Genomic DNA, 26,801 nt, shown 5'->3' with positions numbered 1-26,801 from the left:
AAACCCCTTCACCCCCTTCAGACCTTTCTCTGATTTCTCCATTGGGGATCCTGTTCTCAGTCCAGTGGTTAGTGGCAAGCATCAGCCTCTTTAGTTGTTAGGCTCTGACAGAACCTTTCAAGAGGCAGCTATATCAGGCTCATGTCAGCAAAATGTCTTGGCATCCACAGTAGTGTCTGTGTTTGGTGTCTGTATATGGAATGGATCCCAAGGTGGAGCAATCTCTGGATGGCCTTTCCTTCAGTTTCTGCTCCATTCTTTAACTCTATATTTCCTCCGCCGAGCATTTTGTTTTCCTTCTAAGAAAGAATGAAGCATCCACATTTGGTCTTCCTTCTTGAGCTTCACGTATTCTGTGAATTGTATCGGGGGTATCCTAAGAGTTTGGGCTAATATCTACTTATCAGTGAGTGCATACCAAGTGTCTTCTTTTGTGACTGGGCCACCTCACTCGGTATGATATTTTCTAGTTCCATCCATTTGCCTAAGAATTTCATGTAGTCATTGTTTTTAATAACTGAATAGTACTCCATTATGCAAATGTACCACATTTTCTGTATCCATTCCTCTGTTGAAGGACATCTGGGTTCTTTCCATCTTCTGACTACTATAAATAAGGCTGCTATAAGTAAAGTGGAGCATGTGTACTTGTTAAGCTTGAGCATCTTTTGGGTATATGCCCAGGAGTGATATAGCAGGGTCCTCAGGTAGCACTACATCCAATTTTCTTTTTTTCTTTTTTGAGAATTTTTAAAAATTTTCATTTAACTTTTTTTACACTCCGGTTTTTATCCCCCTCCCAGTCCACCCTCTGACTATTCCACATCCCATACCTCTCCCCCGCCCCATCTCCATGGGAATGTCCCCGCCCTTACCCACACCTCAGGAGACCTTCCCACACCCTGGGGCCTCCAGTCTCTTGAGAGTTAGGTGCATCTTCTCTAACTGAGTCTAGACCCAGCAGTCCTCTGCTGTATATTTGCTGTGGGCCTTATGTCAGTTGGTGTATGCTGCTTGGTTGGTGGTCCAGTGTCTCAGAGTTCTCAGGGGTTCAAGTTAATTGATACTGCTTTCTACAACCAAAAAACGCCATTGAAAATAACCTCCACTCTGCCAATTGAAGAAAATTATATCACATGAATTATATTTTTCAGTTAGTGCTAGAATCCAAACTCTTAGTTTTAAGTCAACATTTCTCATTTCTAGAAAATTCTTGACTTTTCCAGTCTGTTTTCTTTTTTCTTTTTGTTTTACTTTTTTAATAAATGAAGATCATACCTCAATGTGATTGTTTTTGTTAGTTTATTGATGGTGTTACGTGAAAGGAGGCAGCTTTGAACTTCTTAAAGACATCCTTTGAAGCTGTCTTGACCGTTGAGAGCCTTGAGGATGCTGTAAGAGACCAGCAGGCCTGGATCTGACAGAGGTGCTCAAAGCAACAGCTGTGTGTCTTTCTAAGAGTGTAGCAAATGCTTGAGTGCCATATTATAAATTTTATCTCCAATATGAAGTCCTTTATAACTTGAGAATGTTGAAGATACAAAGAGTAAGGATGGTTTCCATCAAACCCAGTAAGTACAGGACCACTCTGTCTTCTGGAGTCCTTTTGAAGATGGAAGCTGTTCTTTAGAAGCTGTGCTCTGTTCACATTTACTCCATCATTGGGAAAAGCCAGAGACACCTAAATTCTGCCTTACAAATTCCATTAGCTTTTTTGGCTCTCATGATGTAACAAAACAAACAAACAAAAACAAACAACATCAGCAACACTAACAAAATAAAACAAGTTTATCTGTGAAGGAAAATGGCACTGATCCTCCTCTGTCTTCTCATTTCCTGTGCTACAGGGGCATGATTTATGGTAGAGTCCCATGACTTCACTCTCATATCACTTTACTCTACCTTTGGAGCCAGATGAAAATGAACTGCATCGTTAGGAGGAGGATACATTACTTTGACATAGTTCAGAGACCAGAAAGTCAAAAGTCAAACCCAATCCAATGCCTGGTGAGGCCTTGTTTTCTAGTCTGCTTCAGTTGTGTCCTTGTTGCTAAAAGGACAAATGTTCTCTTTCAACCTCACATGTACAATACCAACCATTTCACTAATGAAGATTCTGTTTTCATGACCTAATTACATCTCCAAAGCACAACCTCCTCAACCACCATCATTGGAGCTAAGAATACAACAGTGGGACATTGAGATTAGATTGAAACCTTTGCCCATGGCAGAGGCCTTCTGGGTCCCTACTCATGAGTTCTTCATTCTAGTTCTGTCTGTCATATATTCCCAAAGGGCCATTTCAGGCTTTTTGAGTTTAGTAATTTACCTCTAGGAGCTGACATCTGTTTCCTTTACTTTGGCTACGTAAATTACTCTATAATGTATTAGAATGACAGGATCTTTTATTGTCCTATCATTTTTCTAAGGAACCTACAGACTGTTTTCCAAAGTGGTTTAATGAGCATCTAATCCCACCAACAATGGAGGGGTGTTCCTATTTCTCCACATGCTTACCAGCATCTGTTGTCACCTGAGTTTTTGATCTTAGGCATTCTGACTGTAGTGAGGTGGAATCTCAAGGTTGTTCTGATTTGCATTTCCTTGATGAATAACAATGTTGAACACATTTTAGGTACTTTTCAGCCATTCAGTATTCCTCAGCTGAAAATTCTTTGTTTAGCTCTGTACCCCATTTTAATAGGATTAGTTGGTTCTCTGGAGTCTAACTTCTTGTATATATATATATATATATATTACATATTAACCCTCTATCAGATGTAGAATTGGTAAAGATGTTTGTCCAATCTGTTAGCTGCCATTTTGTCCTATTAATAGTGTCCTTTGCCTGACAGAAGCTTTGCAATTTTATGAGGTCCCATTTGTCAATTCCTGATCTTAGAGCATAAACCACTGGTGTTCTGTTCAGGAAATTTTCCCACTTTCTCTTCTATTAGCTTCAGTGTATCTGGTTTTATGAGGAGGTTCTTGATCTACTTGGACTTGAGCTTTGTACAAGGAGGTAAGTGTGGATCAATTTTCATTCTTCTACATGCTGGCCACCAGTTGAACCAGCACCATTTTTTGAAAATGCTGTCTTTTTTTCACTGGATGGTTTTAGCTCCTTTGCCAAAGATCAAGTGACTATATGTGCATGGGTTCATTTCTGGGTCTTTAATTCTATTCCATTGAATTACCTTCCTGTCTCTTTACCAACACCATGCAGTTTTTATCACAATTGCTGTGTAATACAGCTTGAGGTCAGGAATGGTGTTTCCCCCAGAAGTACTTTTATTTATTTTTTTTACCAATTGGTTGAAGCCATTGCTCATCACTTAACTTCTACTTAGTTTTCTTAAAGGCAAATCATGTTCCCATATGAGTTTTTAATTTCATTAATAAAACAGTTTAAAGGCAGAGCCAATGAGATGACTCAACACAGAAAAGCCCTTGTCATATTGTCTTGATGATCTGAGATTAAACTCTAAAACCCATGTAAAAGTAGACTGAGAAAATCAAACTCACAAAGCTGTCCTCTTACCTCTGCACACAGAGGCACACACACACACACACACACACACACACACACACACACACACAGTACTAACATCATTTTGACGCAAACAGAAACTCAAAGTAGAACTAGAAGGAAGATCTAGACCAGTTTGATTGAGAGAAAATTAACAAACCAGGCAAGCTATACGTCTCAGCAACTGCTGGGAGAAGGGGAGTGGATGCATAGAAAAAGAATCGTGCTTTTTTTAAGTTAGACAAGGAGTTGAAATGAGATACGAAAAAGGAAAAGAAAATGTTATGGGTTTTTTTTGATAATTAATGTATTTGTTCACTTCATATACAGGTAGCAGCCCCTTACCTCCTGTAGGTTCCCCCATACCAATCCTTAACTACCCTTCTCTGAGAAGGGGGGATCCCAGTAGGTATCCCCCTACCCTGGCATATCACATCTCTGTAAGGCTAACCATATCTTCTCACAGTCTAGACAAAGCTGCTCAGTTAGTAGAACAGGATCCATAGAGAGGCAACAGATTTACGGGCAACATTTACTTCAGACCGAGCTGCATATCTGCCACATATGTGAGGGAGACCTAGGTCCAGCCCCTCCATGTTCTTTAGTTGGTGGTTCAGTCTCTGTGAGCCCTCAGGCACCAGGTTAGTTGACTCTACTGGTCTTCCTGTCAAGATCACTTTGATGGGCCTGAAAGTACTCATGATCCTGCTTTTTTGATATTTCCACTTGGTATTTTAAATATTTATAGGGGCATTTGTGAAGCTTCCATTTCTAATGTTACTAGGGAAATTGGGGATGTGTTCCAAAGCCCACTATGATGAATTAGCTCAGCCTAAGTGGCCTATAATCTGTTGGAATCTGTCTAGCTACCTAACAGTTCTTATGGCCCACTTCCAAAGCAATATAATTCCAAAATGACACGGTTTACATAAATAATTCTCTCATATACCATTAGAAACTGGTAAAACTTCAGGAAAAGAATGGAATATTTGAAAACCAGAGTAAAGTGAAAGCAATTTGAAAAGTGGTGGCTACATTTAACTTGACAACCCTATAACATTTATGTAATTAATCTAATTGATATTGATAGTTCTCTAAATATTGGGGATAAGGTTGATAAATGTAACTGCCATGTAATTTTGTAAATTTGCACAAAACTATAGGTCTAATAGGGAGAAAAGTTATGAATCTGTCATAAGGCCAGAGTTATCTCCAGAAGTAAAGAAATTATTTACTGATGTTATTAGAGGAAACACCAGGGCACTATGCATATTATCTCTTTGCCAAAACCTGAGCTATGTCTGATGTGCCTGTTAATCTAAGGACCATATGAGAGAGAGGCACAGATTAAATTTCAACTAAAGGAGCTAAATCAAGACTGTAGAGAGTTCTAAAGTATAAGTGATTTAACATCTTTAACATTTAAATCATTGAAAAAATATAGAATCATTAGAATATCTGCCAGTTAAGTGCATGTGTGAAACTTACTTGTATTGGAATGGCTCAGCCATAGCATAATGTTTTTGAACAAAAGAGAACAAAAAAATCGGAGATAGTTGTTGATAATATTAAGAAATAACTATTACAGGTTGTAATGTTTGGGATTATAATATATTTCTTAAAATAATATCATGTCTGGGTTTCATTTGCATATCTTCAGAAAACTGAAAGAAACTGAAAACTAAAGTCTGTCATATGTTGTTAATTGTTAAGGATAGGTTTGGGGTCACCCCAATTCTTTCCTCTCCCACGTAGATGATAATATTAACTGATTGCTCTTTGGTGGAATTCCAGCAAATTGTTGCTCTCTAAAACAGCTCTGTGAGGGCCAACTTCTGTCATAAATGATCACCTGAGATATTATGGACTACATCAGAAACTATCATCTTTATGGAGAATATTACCTGAGAAATCCTTGTCAGATTGTAGAAATTTCACTTCTATTGGTTTTTGTGTCTTAGAAATTTATGGGATATAACTTCAATTTTATATATAACCTTATAATTCAGTTAAAATGTTTTCTTGAATATGTGTTTTTTGATTAAACAATGATTGTGAAATTCTTAAATTTTAGTTTATTTTTTAACCTAATTATAAAGGGAAGTAGATCTGATGAGTTTCATTCTCATAATCAAACTCAATATGAAATGTAGTTGGACTTAATGCCCTCTGCCTCTATTAATGAAATTTTATTGATACTAAAGTTATTGCAGTGATTTCATTAATCTCTATTTGGCCACATCAGATGTACAGTATCAGAATTTGTCAAATAGCAGAATATGTAAAGCATAGTCTGGAGTTTGGAGGACTGTGACTGCTGGTCATCTCTAGACATGTACAACAATAGTTCCCATGACAGGTTTAACATTACTCTGTCTGAACTTCAACATACTGGACCAGGAGATCTCTTTGGTTCTTCCTGTGATATTACAATTTGGTAAAACTGAAACATCCACACCAAAGCTTTTAATTTTAGAGTAACATTGTACTGCAAGAACTCTTTTAAAAATTATTTAAAAGATCCACAAGACACAACTAAACCCAAAGGTCAGATTTCCATCCCAGGAACCCACATGGCAAAAAAAGGAACTGAGTCCAGAAAAAATGTCACACACACAAAGTACACACCAAGTACACTCAGAAATAATAAATAAATGTAAAACATATAGAAGATAAACACAGCAGAGAATATGTTAAAAACATTACTGAAGGGACATGAGACACTTGAAGAAATAATACATCTGTGGAGTTAGACCTGTATTAACTATCAAACACTTTCCATCTAAACAAGCCTTTAAATCCATTCCAGGACCTTAGATTCTTCAAGATTTATTTAGTCATGTATCCAAATAATTTTAATTTTTAGAGGATTGTCCATATTATAAAGTTAGTATATCTTTGAGCAAAAATATTTTGGTTTTAGGGAAATATTTTCATTACTCAGAAGCATATTTGTCAAATGAATATCCCATAATAATCTGGTAATTGGTTTAAATTACTTTATGAATATAAATTTTATAAATATAAATAGTACTGCTAACATTTACTAGCCTGCTCTATTTATTATTCAGGTCAGAGTGAAAACTTTGATTGCGTTCCAATTGTAGCCTTTATCGCCCATCGAATTCTAATTAATTTTAGTACAGCCAATACTGTAGGAAGGGCCAGTGATGAAACACAAAAAGCCCCTGGAAGAAAGAAGCTGTAGAAAGGTCAAGTTCTATATTCTGTTAATGCCATGTTGTAATGCTGTGATGATGGAGAGCTAGCTCTTACTAAACCTATTAAACTTCTTTTAGATGGAAACTACACAAATAGAAATGAAGAAAAGATCACCAACCTCTATAAACACCACATTGGATATACTGGAAGACACTGCCCTTGGACACAAAGAAGGTAAAATGAAAAAAAAAAAAAAGAACTACTTGAACTCTCCACAGTATTGAGCAATTCTCAATAGTGAAGTATTTGCAAAATCTTCTGAATATCCATGGAGTGCTAGTCATTACACAGGAGCGGAGTCTTTTAACTAATTGCACATTGATTGCAGTTTCACATGGTTCATGGATTTTACCCCCACAACTAAAACATATAAAATATAAAAAAATGTGTTGATGGTTATATTATGTGAGGAAATCTTAGCTCCGCTTCAGACTATTATTATGTCTGTAGCTATGGGAAGATAGACCTGTATATTTGGTGGCAGAACTCTTTGGCCTAATCTCATGTTCTTCAAAGATCAACTGTATAATGACAATATCTCAAAGTATTTTAGATTCATATATTTTTTACATTTAACCAGTGGTTCTTTATCACAGACAATTTCAAAAGTTATTATGATATAAATCATATAATATAGAAATTAAGGACAAATTCAAAGAAGATATCAGAAAATGGAAAGATGTCCCATGCTCATGGATTGGCAGGATTAATAAAATAAAAATGGCCACCTTGTGCAAAGCAATCTACAGATACAATGCAATCCCCACCAAAATACCAACTCAATTCTTCATAGACTTAGAAAGAGCACTTTGCAAATTCATTTGGAATAACAAAAAAGCAGGATAGCAATAAGTATTCTCAACAATAAAAGAACTTCTGGGGAAAGCACCATCCCTGACCTCAAGCAGTATTACAGAGAAATAGGCATAAAAACTGTATGGGATTGGCAAAGAGACAGGCAGGTATATCAATGGAGTGGAATTGAAGATCCAGAAATGAACCCATACACCTATGGCCACTTGATCTTTGACAAAGGAGCTAAAACCATACAGTGGAAAAGACAGCAGTTTCAACAAACAGTGCTGGTTCAACTGGCAGTCAGCATGTAGAAGAATGCAAATTGATCCATTCCTACCACCTTGTATAAAGCTCAAGTTCAAGTGGATCAAGGACCTCCACATAAAACCAGATACACTGAAACTAATAGAAGAGAAAGTGGGGAAGAGCCTTGAACACATGGGTACAGGGGAAATTTTCCTGAACAGAATACCAATAGTTTATGCTATAAGATTACGAATCAAAACATGGGACCTCATAAAACTGCAAAGCTTCTGTAAGGCAAAAGACACTGTCATTAGGACATAAGGGCAACCAACAGATTGGGAAAAGATCTTTACCAATCCTACATCCAATAGAGAGGGCTAATACCCAATATGTGCAAAGAACTCAAGAAGTTAGACTCCAGAAAATCAAATAATCCTATTAAAAAATGAGCTACAGTGCTAAACAAAAATTCTCAGCTGAGGAATATTGAATGGCCACAAAGCACCTAAAGAAATGTTCAACATCCTTAGTCATCGGGACAATGCAAATCAGAACAACCCTGAGATTCTATCTCATACCAGTGAGAATGCTAAAGATCAAAAACTCCGGTAACAGCAGATGCTGGCGAGAATGTGAAGAAAGAGAAACAGTCCTCCACTGTTGGTGGGATTGCAAACTGGTACAAACCTTCTGGAAATTAGTCTGGAAGATTCTCAGAAAATTGGACACAGTACTACCTAAGGACCCAGCTCTACCACTCCTGGGCATATTCCCAAAACATGCACCAGCATATAACAGGGTCACATGCTCCACTATGTCCATAACAGCCTTATTTATAATAGCCAGAAGGTGGAAAGAACCCAGAAGTCCTTCACCATAGGAATAGATACAGAAATTGTAGTATATTTACACAATGGTGTGCTACTCTACTAGTAAAAACAATGACTTTATGAAATTCGCAGGCAAATGAATGGAACTAGAAAATATCATCCTGAATAGGGTAACCCAATCACAAAAGAACCCACATGGTATGCACTCACTGATAAATGGATATTAGCTGAAAAGCTGGGAATACCCAATATATAATTGATAGACCACATGAGCTCAGGAAGAAGATAGAAAAAAGTATGACTTCAGTCCTTCTAGAAGAAGGAACAAAATACTCATAGGAGGAAATACAGAGACAAAATGTGGAGCAGAGACTGAAGGAAAGGCCATCCAGAGACTGCCACATGTGGGGATCCATCCCACATGCAGTCACCAAACCCAGTCACTACTGGGGATGCCAATAGGTGCACGCTGACAGGAGCCTGATATAACTGTCTCCTGAGAGACTCTGCCAGATCTTGATAGATACAGAGGCAGATGCCCACAGCCAACCATTGTCTGAGAACAGGGTCATCAACAGAGGAGTTAGAGAAAGGACTGAGGTAATTGAGGGGGTTTGCAACCCATAGGAAGAACAACAATATCAACCAACCAGACACCCCAGAGCTCCCAGGGACTAAACCACCAACACAAGAGGACACATAGAGTGACCCATAGCTCTAACTGCATATGTGGCTTAGGATGGGCCTTGTCAGGCATCAATGGGAGGAGAGGCCCTTGGTCCACTTGGTTGATGCCCCAGTGTAGAGGAATGCCAGGGTAGGGAGAGGAAAAGAGTTGGGGGAGCACCCTAATTGAGGCATGGGGGGATGGGATTGAGGGTATTCCCGAGGGGAAACCATGAAAGGAGATAACATTTGAAATGTAAATAAAGTATCCAATAAAAGAAAAGAAAAAAATCATCTTATTCTCACCCACACTTGGTTTATGAGAAATTTATCCTTTCCTACTTGTACATTGTTGCTTCATTTGCATTACATTTTTCTACCTTGATATTTACAACAAAATAGAAGACATGGGTCTCACTTTGTTGTGTGTTAGTATAGACTATTCATATATGCTCACTTGGCATACAAAATCAATATCTGTAGAGTTTTCTCATGAAAGTGTTAGATTTGCCTACTGTCAAGAATTTAACATTATTTTTAACTTTTCTCATCTTTCATTTTAGAACCAGAAACATCCAGGAAGGAATGCCCACTCTGTTGGTATAAGTTTACTAAAACCTGCTTTATCTGGAAATGCTCTCCCTGTTGGATAAAACTGAATGAGTTTGCTGACAGAATTATAACACACCCATTGTTTGATCTTTTCCTTGTTATATGCATCATTTTAAACATATGCTTCCTGGCCCTAGAACACTTTCCAATGAGTGAGGAGCTCATGTCACTCCTTGCCATTGGAAACTTGGTAAGAACTCATCATTCATTGTTTTCACTCATAGTTTCAGGGTTTTGTAGTTTTGTAATTGCTATCCTTATCAGTTTATCTTATAACCCCACTTTGTTACTGTAAGCACGGATTATTCTGGTATTGAGTAAGATGGTATATTATTACCTTGTTCACTTCAGCCCCCACATTGTAACTATTATCATCAAAAGTTTAACAATTAAAATTCAAGATTCTATCATTTAAATTTGGAATCCTATTTTGCCTCCTGGCAATGAAATTAAATGGAAACAATTTATTGTTCAATCTTTCCCAAACATACATTCTAGAAATGGATGTCCTATCATGAGCATATTCTGGGAGGGTAATATTAATGGTAGCTTTCTTCTGCATTCTGAATCCTGACTACAGCAGTACGTGGAGCCACTTGTTTCAACTGTCTCTCTTTATGCTAGATTGGTGTTTATCATTTTAACAAGGCATTTTTAGAGATTTGTGAGTAGTTTCTCATATACAATGAAAAAATTAAAATAGATTACAATGGATTTATGAACATGTTAAAACTCAAGTAAGTGATTATTTCTTAAATCTTTTAACTGCTCTGTTATTAGGTTGCTAAGTATTGTACACAAAACAAACCAATAGGCCATTTCAAAATATACATTTACTTGATACTATAATAATGGGATGCTGGAGAGACGGCTCAGTGGTTAAGAGTACATATTGTTCTTGTAGGGGACCTAAATTCAGTTTTAGAGTACCTAGCACCCACAACAGGCAGCTCAAAACTGCCTGTAACTCCAGCTTCAGCAGAAGTCTGACTCTTCTGGCCTCTGTGAACACCCTGCACTTACACACACACACACACACACACACACACACACACACACACACAGAGAGAGAGAGAGAGAGAGAGAGAGAGAGAGAGAGAGAGAGAGAGAGAGAGAGAGAGAGAGAGAGAGAGACGGTATTTTGTTTTATTTTGGGGGTTTGGGAGCATTTGCTTTTTGTTTTGTTTGTTTTTGGTTAGTTGGTTTTGGGGTTTTTTAAGAGACATTTTTATTGGATATTTTCTTTATTTACATTTCAAATGTTTTCCCCCTTTCTGATTTCCACTCTGGAATGCCCCTTCCCTTCCCCTACTCCCCCTCCCTCTATGAGTGTCCCCAACCATCCACCTACTCCTTCCCATCTCCCCACATTCTCATTCCCCTACACAAGGGCATGGAGCCTTCATAAGGCTAAGGGACTCTCCTCTCTTTAAGGCCAGATAATGCTATCCTCTCCTACATAAGTGACTGGAGCCAAGGACCCTCATGTGTACTCTTTGGTTGGTGGTTTAGTTTCTGGGAGCTATTGGGGGTGGGGTTCTGGTTGATCGATATTATTGTTCTTCCTATGGGATTGCAAACCCCCTCAGTTATCTCAGTCCTTTCTCTAACTCCTCCACTGGTAACCCTGTTCTCAGTTCAGTGATTGTCTCCTGACATCTGTCTCTGTATTTGTCAGGCTCTGGCAGAGCTTCTCAGGAGACAGCTATATCAGGCTCCTATCAGCATGCACTTTTTGGTATCCACAAGATTGTCTGAGTTTGGTGGCAGTATATGGGATGGATCCTTGGGTGGGGCCATCTCTGGATGACCTTTCCCTCAGACTCTGTTCCACATTTTGTCTCTGTATTCCCTCCTGTGAATATTCTGTTCTTCTTTCTAAGAAGGAGTGAAGATTCCACTCTTTGGTCTTCCAACTTGTTGAGCTTCATGTGGTCCATGGATTATATTTTGGGTATTCCCAGTCTTTGGTCTAATATCCACTTATCAGTGAGTGGATACAACTTTTGTTATTGGGTTACCTCACTCAGGATGATGTTTTCTAGTTCCATTCATTTCTTGTTTTTAATAGCTGAGTAGTACTCCATTGTGGAAATATAACACATTTTCTGTATCTATTCCTCTGTTGAAGAACATCTGGGTTTTTTCCTGCTTCTGGCTATTACAAAAAATAAAGGCTGCTATGAGCATAGTGGAACATATGTCTTTGGAGCATCTTTTGGGTATATACCGAGAAGTGGTATAGCTGGGTCCTCAGGTAATGATATGTCCAATTTTCTGAGGCTCCTCCTGACTGATTTCCAGAGTGGTTATACCAGCTTGCAATCCCACCAACAATGGAAAAGTGTTCTTCTTTTTCCACATCCTCACCAGCATCTGTTGTCACCTGAGTTTTTGATCTTAGGCCTTTTGACTATTATGAGGTGGAATCTCATGGTTGTTTTGACTTGCATTTCCCTGATGGCTAAGGATGTTGAGCATTTCTTTAGGTGCTCTCAGCCATTTGATATTCCTGTTGAGAATTCTTTGTTTAGCTCTGTAGCTCTTTTTTTTATTAAGTAGCTCATTTTAATAAGGTTATTTGGCTCTCTGGAGTCTAATGTCTTGAATTCTTTGTATATATTGGATATTAGAGCTTTATCAGATGTAGAATTGGTAAAGATCTTTTGCCAATCTGTTGGTTGCCATTTTGTCCTATTGTCAATATTCTTTGCCTTACAGAAGCTTTGCAATTTTATAAGGTCCAATTTGTCGATGCTTGATCTTAAAACATGTGCCATTGGTGTTCTGTTCAGGAAAATTTCCCCTCTGCCCATGTGTTCGAGGTTCTTCCCCACTTTCTCTTCTGTTAGTGTCAGTGTATTAGATTTATTTGGAGGTCCTTGATCCACTTGGACTTGAGCTTTGTACAAAGTGATAAGAATGGATCAATTTGCATTCTTCTTCATGCTGGCTGTCACTTGAACCAGCACCATTTGCTGAAAATGCTATCTTTTTTCTACTGGATGATTTTAGCTCCTCAAGTGACCATAGGTGTGTGGGTTTATTTCTGGGTCTTCAATTCTAATCCATTGATCTACCTGCCTGTTTCTGTACCAATAATGTACTGGTTTTTGTCACTATTGCTCTGTAAACTGCTTGAGGTTGGGGATTGTGATTCCCCCAGCAGTTCTTGTATTGTTGAGAATAGTTTTCTCTATCCTGTTTTTTTGCTTTTGTTTTGTTTTTTTTTTTTGTTATTCCAAGTGAATTTGCAAAATGCTCTTTCCAAGTCTATGAAGAACTGAGTTGGAATTTTGATGGGGATTGCATTGACTCTGTAGGTTGCTTTTGGCAAAATGGCCATTTTTACTATATTAATGCTGCCAATCCATGAGCATTGGAGATCTTTACATCTTCTGAGATTTTCGTTTTCTTTCTTCAGAGACTTGAAGTTCTTGTCATACAAATCTTTCACTTGCTTGGTTAGAGTCACATCAAGGTATTTTATATTATTTGTGACTATTGTGAAGGGTGTTATTTCCCTAATTTCCTTCTCATCCTGTTTATCCTTTGAGTAGAGGAAGGGTACTATTTTTTTTAGTTAATATTTTATCCAACCACTTCCCTGAAGTTGTTTTTCAGGTTTAGGAGTTCTCTGATAGAATTTTTGGGTTTACTTAAGTATACTATCATATCACCTGAAAATAGTGATATTTTGACTTCTTCCTTTCCAAATTGTATCCCTTTAACCTCTTTTTTGTTTTCTAATTGCTTTGGCTGGGAATCATGTATTAAATTGAATAGGAAGGAAGAGAGTGGGCAGCCTTATCTAGTTCCTGATTTTAGTGAGATTACATCAAGTTTCTCTCCAATTATTTGATGTTGGCCACTGGTTTGCTGTATATTGCTTTTCTATGTTTAGGTATGGGCCTTGAGTTCCTGATATTTCCAGGACTGTTATCCTGAAAGGGTGTTGAACTTTGTCTAATGCTTTCTCAGCACTTAATGAAATGATCATGTGTTTTTGTTTGTTTGAATTTGTTTACATAGTGGATTACATTGATGGATTTCTGTATATAGAACTTGGGATGAAACCTACTTCATCATGATGGATGACAATTTTGATGTGTTCTTGGTTTTGATTTTGAAGACAGGGTTTCCTCTGTGTAGCCCTGGAACTCAATCTGTAGACCAGTTGGCTTTGAACTAAAAAATTCATCTGTCTTTTCCTTCTGAGTGCTAGGAATAAAGACATATGCCATTACCACCACATACACACACACACACACACACACACACACACACACACACACACACACACATACACACACACTTTTACTGAATAAATAAAATTGTTAAAACAATAGTTTAGAAGTCACTGCTAGTATAACATTTGAAAGATAATTTCTATAAGTATATTCAGGAATTTTTCTTGATCATATATATACTTTTTAAAGGTTATAATATAACAATATTTCCCCTTTCCTCCTTTCAAATATTCCTATATACCTTCTACTTCTCTTTAATCTTTTTTACAGTTCAGTATTCATCCCCCTCCCATACTGCCCCCTAACCACTCCCCATCCCATACCTCCTCCCCCACCCTCTCAGTCTCCAAGATGTCCTCTCCACTCTATCCCACATCACCAGAACTTCCCTCTATGTGGGGCCTCAAGTCTTTCAGGGGTTAGGTGCATCTTCTCTCACTGAGACCAGAAAAGGCAGTCCTTTAATGCACATGTGTCAGGGGGCCTCATATCAGCTAGTGTATGCTGCCTGGTTGGTAGTCCAGTGTCTGAGAGATCTCAGGGGTCCCGTTCACTTGAAACTGCTGGTCTTCCCATGGGGCTGCCCTCCTCCTCAGCTTCTTCCGGATTTCCCACAATTCAACCACAGGTGTTCTTGGCTTCTGGCCATTGATTCGGTGCTAGTATCTATATCTGACTCTTTCAGCTGCTTGTTGGGCCTCTCAGAGGGCAGCCATGCTAAGCTCTGGTCTGTAAGCACACCACAGCATAAGTAACAGTGTCAGGTCCTGGGGCCTCCTCTTGAACTGGATCCCAGTTTCGACTGGTCACTGCACCTCCTTTCTCTCAGGCTCTTCTCCAGTTTTATCCTTGCAGTTCCTTCAGACAGGAACAATTCTGGGACAGAGCTTTTGACTGTAGGATGGCAATCCTATTTCTCTACTTGATGTGCTGTTCCTCCACTGGAGGTGGACTCTACAAGTTCTCCCTCCCCACTGTAGAGCATTTCACCCAAGGTCCGTTTCTTTGAGTCCTGAGAGTCTCTCACCTCCCAGGACTCTGGTATAGTCTAAATAGAAGGTCCCCTTCCTCCTATCTCCTGAGGTTGCCTGTTTCCATTCTTTATGCTGGCCTCAAAGGTTCAGTCCTGCCCCCCTAATACCTGATCATGTTTCCCCCTTTCCCTCCAGGTCTCCTCTCTCACCCAGGTACCTCTATCCCTCTTGCCCCTCTGCCCTGTGACTGCTTTCTTTTCTCTCCCACATGAGATTGAGGCATCCACATTGGGCCCTTCAGCTTGTTAACCTTCTTGAGTTCTGTGGATTGTGTCCTCATTATTCTGTACCTTTTTTGGCTAATATCCCCTTATTAGTGAGTACACACCATGCATGTCCTTTTGGGTCTGAGTTACCTCACTCAGGATGTTTTCTAGTTCCATTCATTTGCCTGAAAAACTCATTATGTCCACTTTCCATCAAATTCATGGCTTACTTTTTCACTAGGTGTCATTGCATGCATGTGTACATGCATAAGTATGTGCTTCTTACATTCTTTCATGAGTTAAATGGTTAAGTGCCTTAAATATATTTTCCATATTTCCAAACAAAGTATTTCAAATGTAATCACTTTTCTTCAAACACTCCTTTTCTTCATGAATATCTTTTATTAAATTTTCATGTTCCATACATTAGGACTTGAAATAGAAAATCAAATACAGACTCTAAACTAACAAGGGTCTGAAAAGAACTGTGTAGCAGGTTAGGGTGTGGAATTCACTCTGCATCACAGGCCTGTGTGAGTATGAAGTCCCCTGAAAAGCACAGGCCTATGTGTGAGTCTTAGCTGCAACTGGGGAAATGTTCTCACCATATGTTTGGTTTCTTTTCAGGTTTTTATTGGAATTTACACAATAGAAATGATTTTGAAGATAATCGCTATGCATCCATATGGGTATTTCCAAATAAGCTGGCATATTTTTGACAGTATTCTTGTGGTTTTGGGATTAACAGAAATGTTACTAGCAGATATTGAAGAAATAACTGTTTTTATATTAGTCCCAGTAAGTAGAATTCAAGAGTGAATTTTTATTTTATTGTAGTATATCTTACTTTCTTGAATGTAAAAGGACAATAGTAAAACATTTTAAAATGGAAATATTAGGATCCTCTGTAAAATTCATTCAGTCCTGAAATGATATTTAATGTTTTCAGTGTATATAAATGTGGGAGACTGGTAACGTTAAGAAAATACAAATATGTTATAAAGAAAAATATAAACAAAGAGTGGATATTTATGCCCAACAGCTATTAAAATTCACACCTGTCACAATAAGGGAAGTTCAGTATTGAGTGTGAATTAACAAATAGGTTAAGAACATATATAGAGAATTAGTATATAAAGTTATGAAATGTTTAAGATATAAATGTAATCACTTGTTTTTATTGATAATGTTGAATTTGGTATGACTTTAAAGTACATATATATGACTACATAATTCTGATGAAACTTGAATTGTGCATAATCAACACTGATCTTCTGTTGATTTTTTTCCTTTTATTTTACTTTTGTCTATTAGTTGATATTTATAAAATTGGGAAAATATGCACCACCATTTAAGAATTTGATGCGTATTCTTGGTAGAGCATTGGTGGCCCTGAAAGACTTGGTCCTGTTGGTCTCCATTTTCATTTACTTCTCTGCCGTGTTTGGCATGAAGCTGTTTGGTCGAAGTTACAAAGATTGTGTCTGCCACGTAGATCAAGACTGTCAACGCCAACGTTGGCACATGAGTGACTTCCTCCACGCCTACGTGACTGTGTTCCGAATCCTCTGCGGAGAGTGGATAGAGACATTATGGGAGTGTATGGAGGTTGCAGGCGAGGCCTGGTGTATTCCATTTTACATGATGGTCATTTTAATTGGAAATTTATTGGTAAGTATTGATTGCCTTCATTTCTTCTTAACAACAACAAAACAACAAAAAACTGGTGTACATTATAGATTTGTATTTGATCAATTGATAGAATCCAGTGATTTTTAGCTGCATTGTCCAAAAGAGTTGGGTACATGTCGATTACCAATGAGACACAATTGGTCCAATTTGAGCCATGTAGCAACTGAAAAATATATACAGGATTTATTCCCAAAGAATGTGTGTTATTAATAGGTTTGTATTTATATTATAATAATATTTAAAGGCATATAGTTTAATGAAATTCATTAGTACGTCCTTTCTTAATATTACATGTGTAATTTCCATATTTCTATTGGCTAGCACTAGGTCATAATACTGTTAATCAAAGTAGCTTTGACACCACATGGATACGGTTAGACCTGCAGTTTCCAATTCCATACAGGTATGTGGAAGCATAATTCACCTGGCAACTCTATTCCCAAAAGATTTGTTGGTTTATTAAATTTTCAGAAGCACTTAAATATAGCAGTGGCTGTCAATATACCTGCACACTGGCATTACCTGGGGAATTGTTAATGGCGGATTCATTCCTCAAATACATGCCCACAGACACTGATATTATTGATAAGTTGTGAACTTGTCGTTCGTTAGACAATGGTTTTTTTATTCTCACTTGACCAATCAGCAATGACTATAAACATTTGTATACAAATGTTCTGCATTAGATAAAGGAGAAAGCTTTTACTTTAAAACTTCTTTACCGTTGAACTACTGCCAAATGAACTGAGTAAGGAGCCTTCACTGCTCCTAAAACAATCATGTGGTATAGAAAATTTTAAAATCTCTCTCACAGAACAATTGATATTTTCTTTCTTTGTTTTTCTTATATTTTCTTATAGAATTCTTACATTTTGATTTTCTAATATGAAAATAAACCGTTTTGCAGAAGATGTAAAAAGAAGGAGAAACAATAATCTAAAAGTATTTTTATATATATGCAATAATTGAAAACAGGATTAAAAATTGTTCTCTGTAAATTAAACAGGACTTGATTATATTTCTCAGTGATTGTAACATCACAATATACAGTACTGTTGTTTTAAAATCATTTACACACAATGATTTTTTATTGGATTTTTATTGGATATATTGCTTTATTTACATTTCATATGTTAGTCCCTTTCCCGGTTTCCTGTAGTTTTGAATAACTTGTCTACTATGAAGCAATATTTTATGTAGTGAATGTTGACATTTCTTTTAAAGTATTAGATGTTGAGCTCAGTACCATGGCTAACTCCCTGGAGCATATCCTCTTTTGCATGGTCTTCGCACATCTCGCTGGGACCGGACTCAACTGAAAATGGGTTTGCTATAGGCATTTGTTAGTAGAGAGCTTTTCTGTCAGTTGTAATGCTTCCTGTTTCTAAGTTAATGTGTGTTCTCTTGCTTTAGGGAAGCCTGACTCCCTGAGGAAACAAGTTTTGGCATGACAATCTAGAATAGCTTTTAGATTTGAGGTCTTTAAACCTTATCTTTTTCTCCCCGGAAAAAGAAACAAATTGAACTGTATAGGTAGGTGTTGTGATCTTACAATTAGTTCTTTGGTGGAGTAGTAAAATTTCTGCTAGTAGTCACATGTCCCCAAGTCCTCGTGTTCAATCTTTAGTGTCAAAAGAAGACAACTACAACTACAGCAGGTAAAAGAGCAAGCAACACAACACAATGGAAACAAACAACAAACTGGAAATCTGTTCACAAAATCTGCTAGCAAGGCACCTACAAGGAGCACTGTGACGTAGTTGAAAGTTTTCGTGTCTCAGACTAGAATCTTTAGAGGTCTGCTTTTATCATATGAAACAAAACAAGTAAATGTTTTTTTTTCCTTTTTTTTAAAAGATACTTTACCTCTTTGTGGCATTGGTGAGCTCATTTGCTTCATACGATGCTACCACAGAAGTGAGCAAAGAAGCCAAAAACCTTCAGCTTGCAGTGGCATGGATAAAAATGGTAATAAACTGTGTGCTTCTTAAAATACTGTGCAAAGAAAAAACTGTTTCTACAGAAGCAACAGACCAAACATGTGATCCAAGTGTTAAAGAGAATATTTCTGGTCATACTCTTTCTGAACTGAGCAACACCCAAACATTCCTCAGATACAAGGACCAGAGCAGTGGTACTGAGAAAACTCCAGTGACTGAGTCTGAGAGCCAATCCCTGATTGCTAGTCCCAGTGTATCAGAAACTGTGCCAATTGCTTCAGGAGAATCCGATATAGAAAACCTGGATAACAAGGAGACTCGGAGCAAGTCTGCAAATGGAAGCAGTAAAGAGGTAAGATGATCTATTGTTATTCATTGTGGATTTGTGGTTTTGCTCAAAAGAAGTAAATCAACACTGGTGTTACAGAGTTAAATCGCACGTTTGACCCTAATTCCACCTTCCCTAACTACTGGATTTCATGGTTTTAACCAAACTACTTAAATGTCCAAGCTTTTGTTTCCTTATCTGAAAATGAAGATATATTTCTTTTACAGGGAAGAAGTGAGAGAAACAGTAGTGAATTCGCTTAAAGTGATATTTGGAAGATATACTATGATTTAATTGTGAAGTTCTATAAATCAATATGTAAGACAATTTGTGGTTCTGAAAATCATCTCTAAAGCACATACAAACCTTTGTAAAACTCAATGTGTATGATTGAAATTTCTTGTGCGTTATCATCTTCAAGCTGTGAGAATAGCTTAAAAGACTGTGACATGATTGTTTCTTCATTGCTAAGAATGAAAGTCTAGTCCATTCACATTTACCATATTTAAAAATATAATTGATTAAGACTAAAAAAATAATAACAAAATCAATAAATTTGTATTGTGACTAGTTAGAACTTTATAAATTTCTGATTGATAAAAAAACAAACATTTAAAAGGCTAAACATTGTTGTTCACTTAGCTTCTGAAATATTTAATGTTGTATCCTTTCCACTTAGAAATGACCTAACGCACTATCAAAAGGTACAATTTAGTAAGAGCCATTCTTACAGAGAGCGTATGTGCTATATCAGCTTCAAGCTCTGAATCTTATTGGACATCATCTCAGGTCAACCGAAGGCCCCAGAGAAGGAAAGATTATGTCTTTAATGTGTCCCCATTGTGCCTGGCATCCCTTTCCCCAAAATTCTGCTGGTCAGGCAGATGTGGCCCATTATAATGCCTCAAATGTATCTTCTGACACAATTTCAGGATCAGTAATTAGTAGATCCTCAACTTTCCTCTGAGCATATCAATATTCTTGGCTTTCTTTTTCTTTAATGACAAATGATGGGAATTTCTATTCCTCAAATATTCACACACACACACACACACACACACACACACACACACACACACACACACATCTTTCTTCTCTGAAGACTTGGCGTCCATGCATGTCAAGATGAAACTGTTTTGTGTAGTAAATAGAACAGGATTTTCATTGGAAAATCTTGATGATTTCATTAGAAATTCTAAAGCACAAAATGCAGAATAAAGCAATAATGTGAAATAACTGTAAATATTGGATTTCAGATTCTGTCAATAATATTGTGTGCTTATCTAAGCCTTTTTTTGGTTAATTAACTTCTCAAAGATTTATCCATGATGCATATCCCTAGCTATATATTTAATTAGGCAATTTGTCAATTATATGGTCCAAGAATATTTAATGTACACTGGACTAAAAATTACCACAAATAAAGCATGAAAAAAGACTAATTTAAGAAATACATTTTTATTAGTATACATGTATTCTTCCATTAAAATATTATGTATGCACATAAGACTGATCAAACTATATTTCATATTGTTAAACTTTTTAAAAAATATAGAACTACATCACAATACATTTTTTCATGATGTTCAATAACCTACCAAAATGAATTATAATTATAATTTATATTTTGAGCTATATATGAGGTAATAAAGTAAAGCTATTAATAGGTCATATTAATAGCATATGGAGAAGTGTTTGATAATATCTATAGTAAGTGTACAATTATTTATCTAAATAATACTTTTCTGCTCATTTTGTTTCTTTGCTCAAGCAACAGATTTTACTGAGATGACAACTAGCTATGTAATAAAACAAAGAAAGTTTTCCATTATAGTGATCCTGCATAAGATCACAAGGAATGAACAAATACCAATAAGATCTTTCTCCAAATTCTGTCTAAACAATCCCGTAGTAATAACATTTTATATACTTTTATATGATTTGTCTACATTAGGAAATATCTTTTAGTGCTATTGACTTATGGGATGCTGATTTATTTAAATGATGTTATGTTTGTGTCCATCTCAAAGTAAAGTAAATAGAAGCATTTGCCACAGGTACAAAGCAATCAACACCCTGACTCGGCAGCCTAGAGCCTCAGTCATGGCCGAGTGGGAATGGAGAACCTCTCTATCTCCAGGATCTTCCTATGTGACTTTATCCACTTGCCCCATTCTGTCCAGATACTTCTCTGTGTGTTTCTTTTCACATCAGTGTAATCTCATGTGCAAAGCTGACAAGCACAAAAGTATCTGGATTGGATTAAGCAGTTATAATGAAATGTATTGTCTACTCAGTAATAGGATGAATTATTGTGATGTATCTGCCTAACTAAAACAACATATATATGTCCCATGTGAATTGCCTTAAAATTCAAATCCCAATTATTTTAGAAACAATAAGTGAAATGCTTTATACTTAAACTTCAATTTTACCTCAAGTTATTATCACTTAAGTACTTCAAAGTAACTTAAAAAACCAAATCTATACACAGTGAATGTCATTTCAGGTCAGCCTCAACTACCTTGATGTCTTTTAACTTTGATAATATTTTTGTATATCATATTTACTTCTGAAAATAAAACAAAACTACCACAATCAAGTTGAACTTTGGATGTAACTTTTTTATTGGGACTATAATTTTTTCTAGAAAATGAAGCAATCTAGTTCATCTGAGTGCAGCACGGTTGATATTGCTATTTCTGAAGAAGAAGAAATGGTCTATGAACATGAAAAGTCGAAGCTTCATAAAAATGGCAAGTAGTTGCTTTTCTAGTGACTTTATTCTAAAATAAAATATTTTTCTGAATCTCAATAATGGCAGTATTTAATTTGAAGCTTAATTATAAAAAAGTTGCATACATATTGAAGTGTGTGTACATCAACGCACCTATAACTTAATAGATACAATAAGTATCGAGAAAAGACCATTTTTGGGAAAAGAGAGAGTCTGTTTGATACACTGCAATGTAGTAGTTAAAAGCTGTCTCTGACATCAATAGCTTCATTTCATCTTTCTGTCTCTCTGTCCACTTAGCCCCACACTGCATTCTCGTCTAAAGAGTAATAAACTTCACAATATGGTTATGAACATAAATTTATGTTTGTGGGATAGGGTATCCATTTGTGTATGCAATCCTAGAAGATAATCTTTCCAAAGAATAGTAACACTCAAAAATGTTATCAGCATCATCATCCTAACTCATTGACCCAGCCTATAGAGATAGTGACTGACATAGTTGATACAGAAAGAAACTCTAGAAACTTGTGACTACTGGAATAATATTGATAGTTTACGCAAATGTACTTTTCATGGTATAAATAATATTGAGAATGTATCTAAAGTTTTTATGTAATAGCATACTTGTATTTAGTGCAACTGCATACATTATATTGGAGCAAGGAATAGTAGCTAAATTGACACTAGACTATGTGGATTGCAAGTAAAATGATTTTGACTTCATGAATTGAGTCAATTTAATTTTCTACATACTTTATACAAAAATAAAGCATAATTATAGGTTTATATATTTGCATAGCGTGAGCTAAATCCCCAACCCATGCATAATGATTAGCACATATAAAATATGACTTCAGGGAGCTCTTTGGCACACTAGATATATACTGTATACTTCTTAGTGATTTATAATTCAAATTTGTTTACTAGCAAGATTAATAAATTCCTACTGATTTCAACTTTTGAACTGCAGTCATTAAATTACTGCCAAAAATGCTCAATTGATAGCTTGAAAATAAGAATATTTGTGCCTCAAAATATGGCTCAGAGTGGATATGATGTGAATAGATTGCTTGCTATACAATCCAGAAAGACTGGAATTTGAATCCCAAACATCCACATAAAAGCCATGTTTGGCAGTCATGTCTATAACACCTCTGTTGATGAAGCAGACACAGGTGTATCCAGGAGCCTTTAGGCCAGCCAGTCTCGTGGAAATGGTGAGTCCAAGTTCATTGAGAGACCTGCCTCCAAACATCAAGAAAGACATCCCCAAATCAACCTCTCAAGAACCCACATGGGCAAGTGCACCATAACACACTTACACACACACACACACACACACACACACACACAGAGAGAGAGAGAGAGAGAGAGAGAGACAGAGAGACAGAGACAGAGAGACAGAGAGACAGAGAGACAGAGACAGACAGAGAAACAGAGAGATAGAGAGAGAGACACAGAGAGAGAGAGTAACAGAGGGAGACAGAAATACAGAGACAGAGATGCACACACACACAAATATTTCAGCAACTTAAATTCAAGGACATGAGTCAACTAAGACAAAGGAAGGAATACATCTCATTTTTATTAAAGAAGCACATTCTGGCACTAAAAGCATAATAAATTTTTTTTAATTTTATCCAACCCCCACACCCATTTTTTCACACAGTCCAATAATCATTCACTTACTGAGCTACAAATTTGTTTGTGCTAACTCTCTCTAACAAGAAGGCAACCTTCTTACAGCTACATGTACTCAACCGGTGAAGTACTTGGACTCCTGACTACCTCTATAAATTGTCTTGCTCAGGGTCTTCATTTCCACACTGCTTAAAGCATTGATTTCAAAGAAATTGTATTGACTTAATACTATATATGTCAATATAAGTAATTGTGTCGTAAATGATTATACCAAGTATTCAAAACCTGATTGGCAAGCTATCACATATGTGTGCAAATCTGAGGGTAGCATTGGCAGGCTGATTTCGTCCACGTTGATTCTTTTTCCTCTAGAGTAGAAGGACATTCTGTTCTATTTACCTTGTACATCTCGTTTCCTCCTCTTCCAAACCCACGGGTTTGGTTCTTCTCATGTCCTCACTGATCACGGACCACCGAGTGGTGGTAAAAAGGCAAATGTGTATGGATCACAGAGCATGTGTATCAGAATCAGGAAATAAGTCATCGGTAAAGCATCTAAAATAGAGACGTTTATCCCTTGAGTTTCCTAAACGGTTGCCTCTAACGGTTCTGTTCTTGACAGGTTATGAACGCAAATCTTCAGCTGGCCAAGTCAGTAGAGAATCTAGGAATGGAAAGATTTGGAGGAACATAAGGAAAACTTGCTGCAAGATAGTGGAGAACAGCTGGTTTGAGTGTTTCATTGGCCTGGTCACTCTGCTCTGCACAGGCACTCTGGTGAGCTCTCAGCCTCAGGAAATGTCATGTGAAGATATGCCGTAAGACTCGCAATTCAGATTGTCACTATGCCAAATGACTTCACCCAGGATACTTAATATAGCACCAGAGTTCATTACCTGCACTCTGTTAGCATTAGAACCACCTCACACTTTATTAGAAACGTTGTTTACAGACGATTTGATATTAAATTTAATATCAGTGCTATTTTTGTTATTTAGAATTGTGTCAATGGTAATTTTATGGTAAACTTTATATTTACAGTGTATACAAATGTTTAATATGTATGTTTAACAAACAAAATTAAGTAAACAATAATTTCAAAATGTGCACATTATAATGGAAAAGGAAGTGAACTTACTCGATTCTACTGATTTTATTGATGTTTACTTCATTAATGAATTCAACAATTTAACCCACAAATTGGTATATTGTTCTTTCCCAAATTTTTGGTAAAAGTCATTTAAAATTGGTGTCCGAGAAGAAACAAGTGAATGAGTCCAGGTAGCGGTGACTTGGCTGCCAACAAGCATCACCAGTCTAGAATTATATTCCAACCAACCACAATAAGTTTCTCCATGGGTAGTCATCCATTTGTGGATTTCTTCGTCACTTCATAATTTTTTTGATCTTCATGCAATTTTTTTCCAATAGGATGTGCATATATGTCCCCTCTCCACTCCTTTCGTTGTACAGCCTATCACTTTGCAATGATGACATCATAAGTGTCAGTCATCCCTGTTTTCCTGGAAAATATCTACTATGACATCTACTATGATATCCAGTGTTCTATTCCATCCAGGAACAAAAACCTCCAAAGTCACTTACCTTATAGGTGAGGGAATAGAAGTTTGGGTCATCCCCAGTAGGATGGCCCTACGCTCCTTGCAGTTGTTTTTTTTTTTCCTCCATCAGAAATTCCCCTTGAAGATGTATTATCTTCCTATGCAAATGGGCAGGCTGCAAGGAATGTAGCTAAAATGAAAAGAGCAGCCCTCTTTCACTAGATCCAACTGAAAAAATAATAAGTAATTCAAGTCACCTTATAAATAAGTTAGACTAGTATTCTTAAGCATGGAATTTTGCCTTTGGGATTGAAGTGGTCCAGTGAGCCTTGTCTTTTCTTAGTAGTAGAAAGTGCAATATTCCCCAGAGCATCTTTTGAACTTTCCATTCCCTGTTTGTGTATAGGGTTCAATTCACAGGACACCATACAGTAGCAGGCTAAGTTGGTGTGCAGCTTTGTGTCACTAGAGAGTGACTCCCCAGCAGGGTGTCTGTCCTTTTACTCAGCTCTGTGCTCTGGTTCTTTGATTCAATGGCCACATGAATAATAATCCCTAATTGTGTTCATATCACGAGGCCCAGAACTATCCTCACTTAGATGGCAAAAGATCCCTGATGATATGACTCAATTCATCTTGAACAGAGCAGATGATCCAGGGTTCTCCATATGAATCAAAATTAATCACAGTGGTTCTTATAGACACAAGAGTTAGAGCCAGGGCACTATTAAAATTTGAATGGAGGTAGAGATTGGAGTGGTGTGCCTTCAAGGTGAAGGAGGATGTCACAAGACCAGAGAAAAACAAAGAAAATTCACTCTCCAGATACTGGTTTTCACACAGAGAAACTAATCACTGGTGTCACATTTCAAGACGATAAGAACATACATTTATTACTTCACAGACAGCAAATTGCCGTGATCTTTACAGAAACTATGTGAACATACTAAATATTTCCCTTAGGATTCATTTCCAAGTCTATTCTCCCAATTCTTACAGTATCCTCCGTATGGCCCATGCTTTCAGGATATCAAGGTTCCCTTCTTTAGTAACCCCCGAGCTACTTGACAAAGCTTTTGTTTGTACTGATGGGATATAGGAAGTGGATAAAATTACATCTTTTAGAAAGGAGTCTTTTTTTAAAAAAGGCACCTTGCCTATTGAAAAATTGGTCATGGTCCTCAAGGAAGAACAGATTTCGTGGATGTTACAAAAATGCTCTAGAGTCCAAAAACACCACCAGAGTCACACCTCGAGTAGAAAAGTGGCTGTCTGTCATATGTGTATGTCTGATGGCAGTTGACTAAGACATGTCCCAGTAATAGTGACAGTTCAGTCTCTCAATTGAGGGAAGTTCCTGTGTGACTATGTTTGCCAGCGAGCTTCACTCATACCTTATCTAGCAGCACTCATTGTTTCTGCGGAAATTACATTTGGTTAGTGTAGAGTTTTGGATGACACCTGTAGAATCAATGCACTGCTCAATATGCAATTTGAGAAGTAGG

The 26,801-nt window shown here is 37.0% G+C and overlaps 1 protein-coding gene across 2 annotated transcripts in view; it reads left to right on the top strand.

Moving 5' to 3' along the window:
• The window catches only part of Scn7a (sodium voltage-gated channel alpha subunit 7), a 102,284-nt gene that overhangs the window by 59,071 nt on the left and 16,412 nt on the right, over window positions 1–26,801 (top strand). For both annotated transcript variants that reach the window (XR_015683392.1, NM_001388508.1), the window contains 7 exon segments: window positions 6,829–6,925; window positions 9,855–10,093; window positions 16,021–16,191; window positions 16,708–17,064; window positions 18,943–19,377; window positions 22,004–22,109; window positions 24,357–24,511. Coding sequence is in view for 1 of the 2 variants with exons in the window: in NM_001388508.1 (NP_001375437.1) it covers window positions 6,829–6,925; window positions 9,855–10,093; window positions 16,021–16,191; window positions 16,708–17,064; window positions 18,943–19,377; window positions 22,004–22,109; window positions 24,357–24,511 (1,560 nt within the window). In the remaining variant the exon portion in view is untranslated.

The sequence above is a fragment of the Rattus norvegicus genome, chromosome 3, assembly GCF_021556685.1.
Source record: "Rattus norvegicus strain SHRSP/BbbUtx chromosome 3, alternate assembly SHRSP_T2T, whole genome shotgun sequence".
Lineage (NCBI taxonomy): Eukaryota > Metazoa > Chordata > Mammalia > Rodentia > Muridae > Rattus > Rattus norvegicus.
The sequence above is the reverse complement of the archived record's forward strand: the minus strand, read 5'-3'. Positions and strand labels throughout refer to the sequence as shown.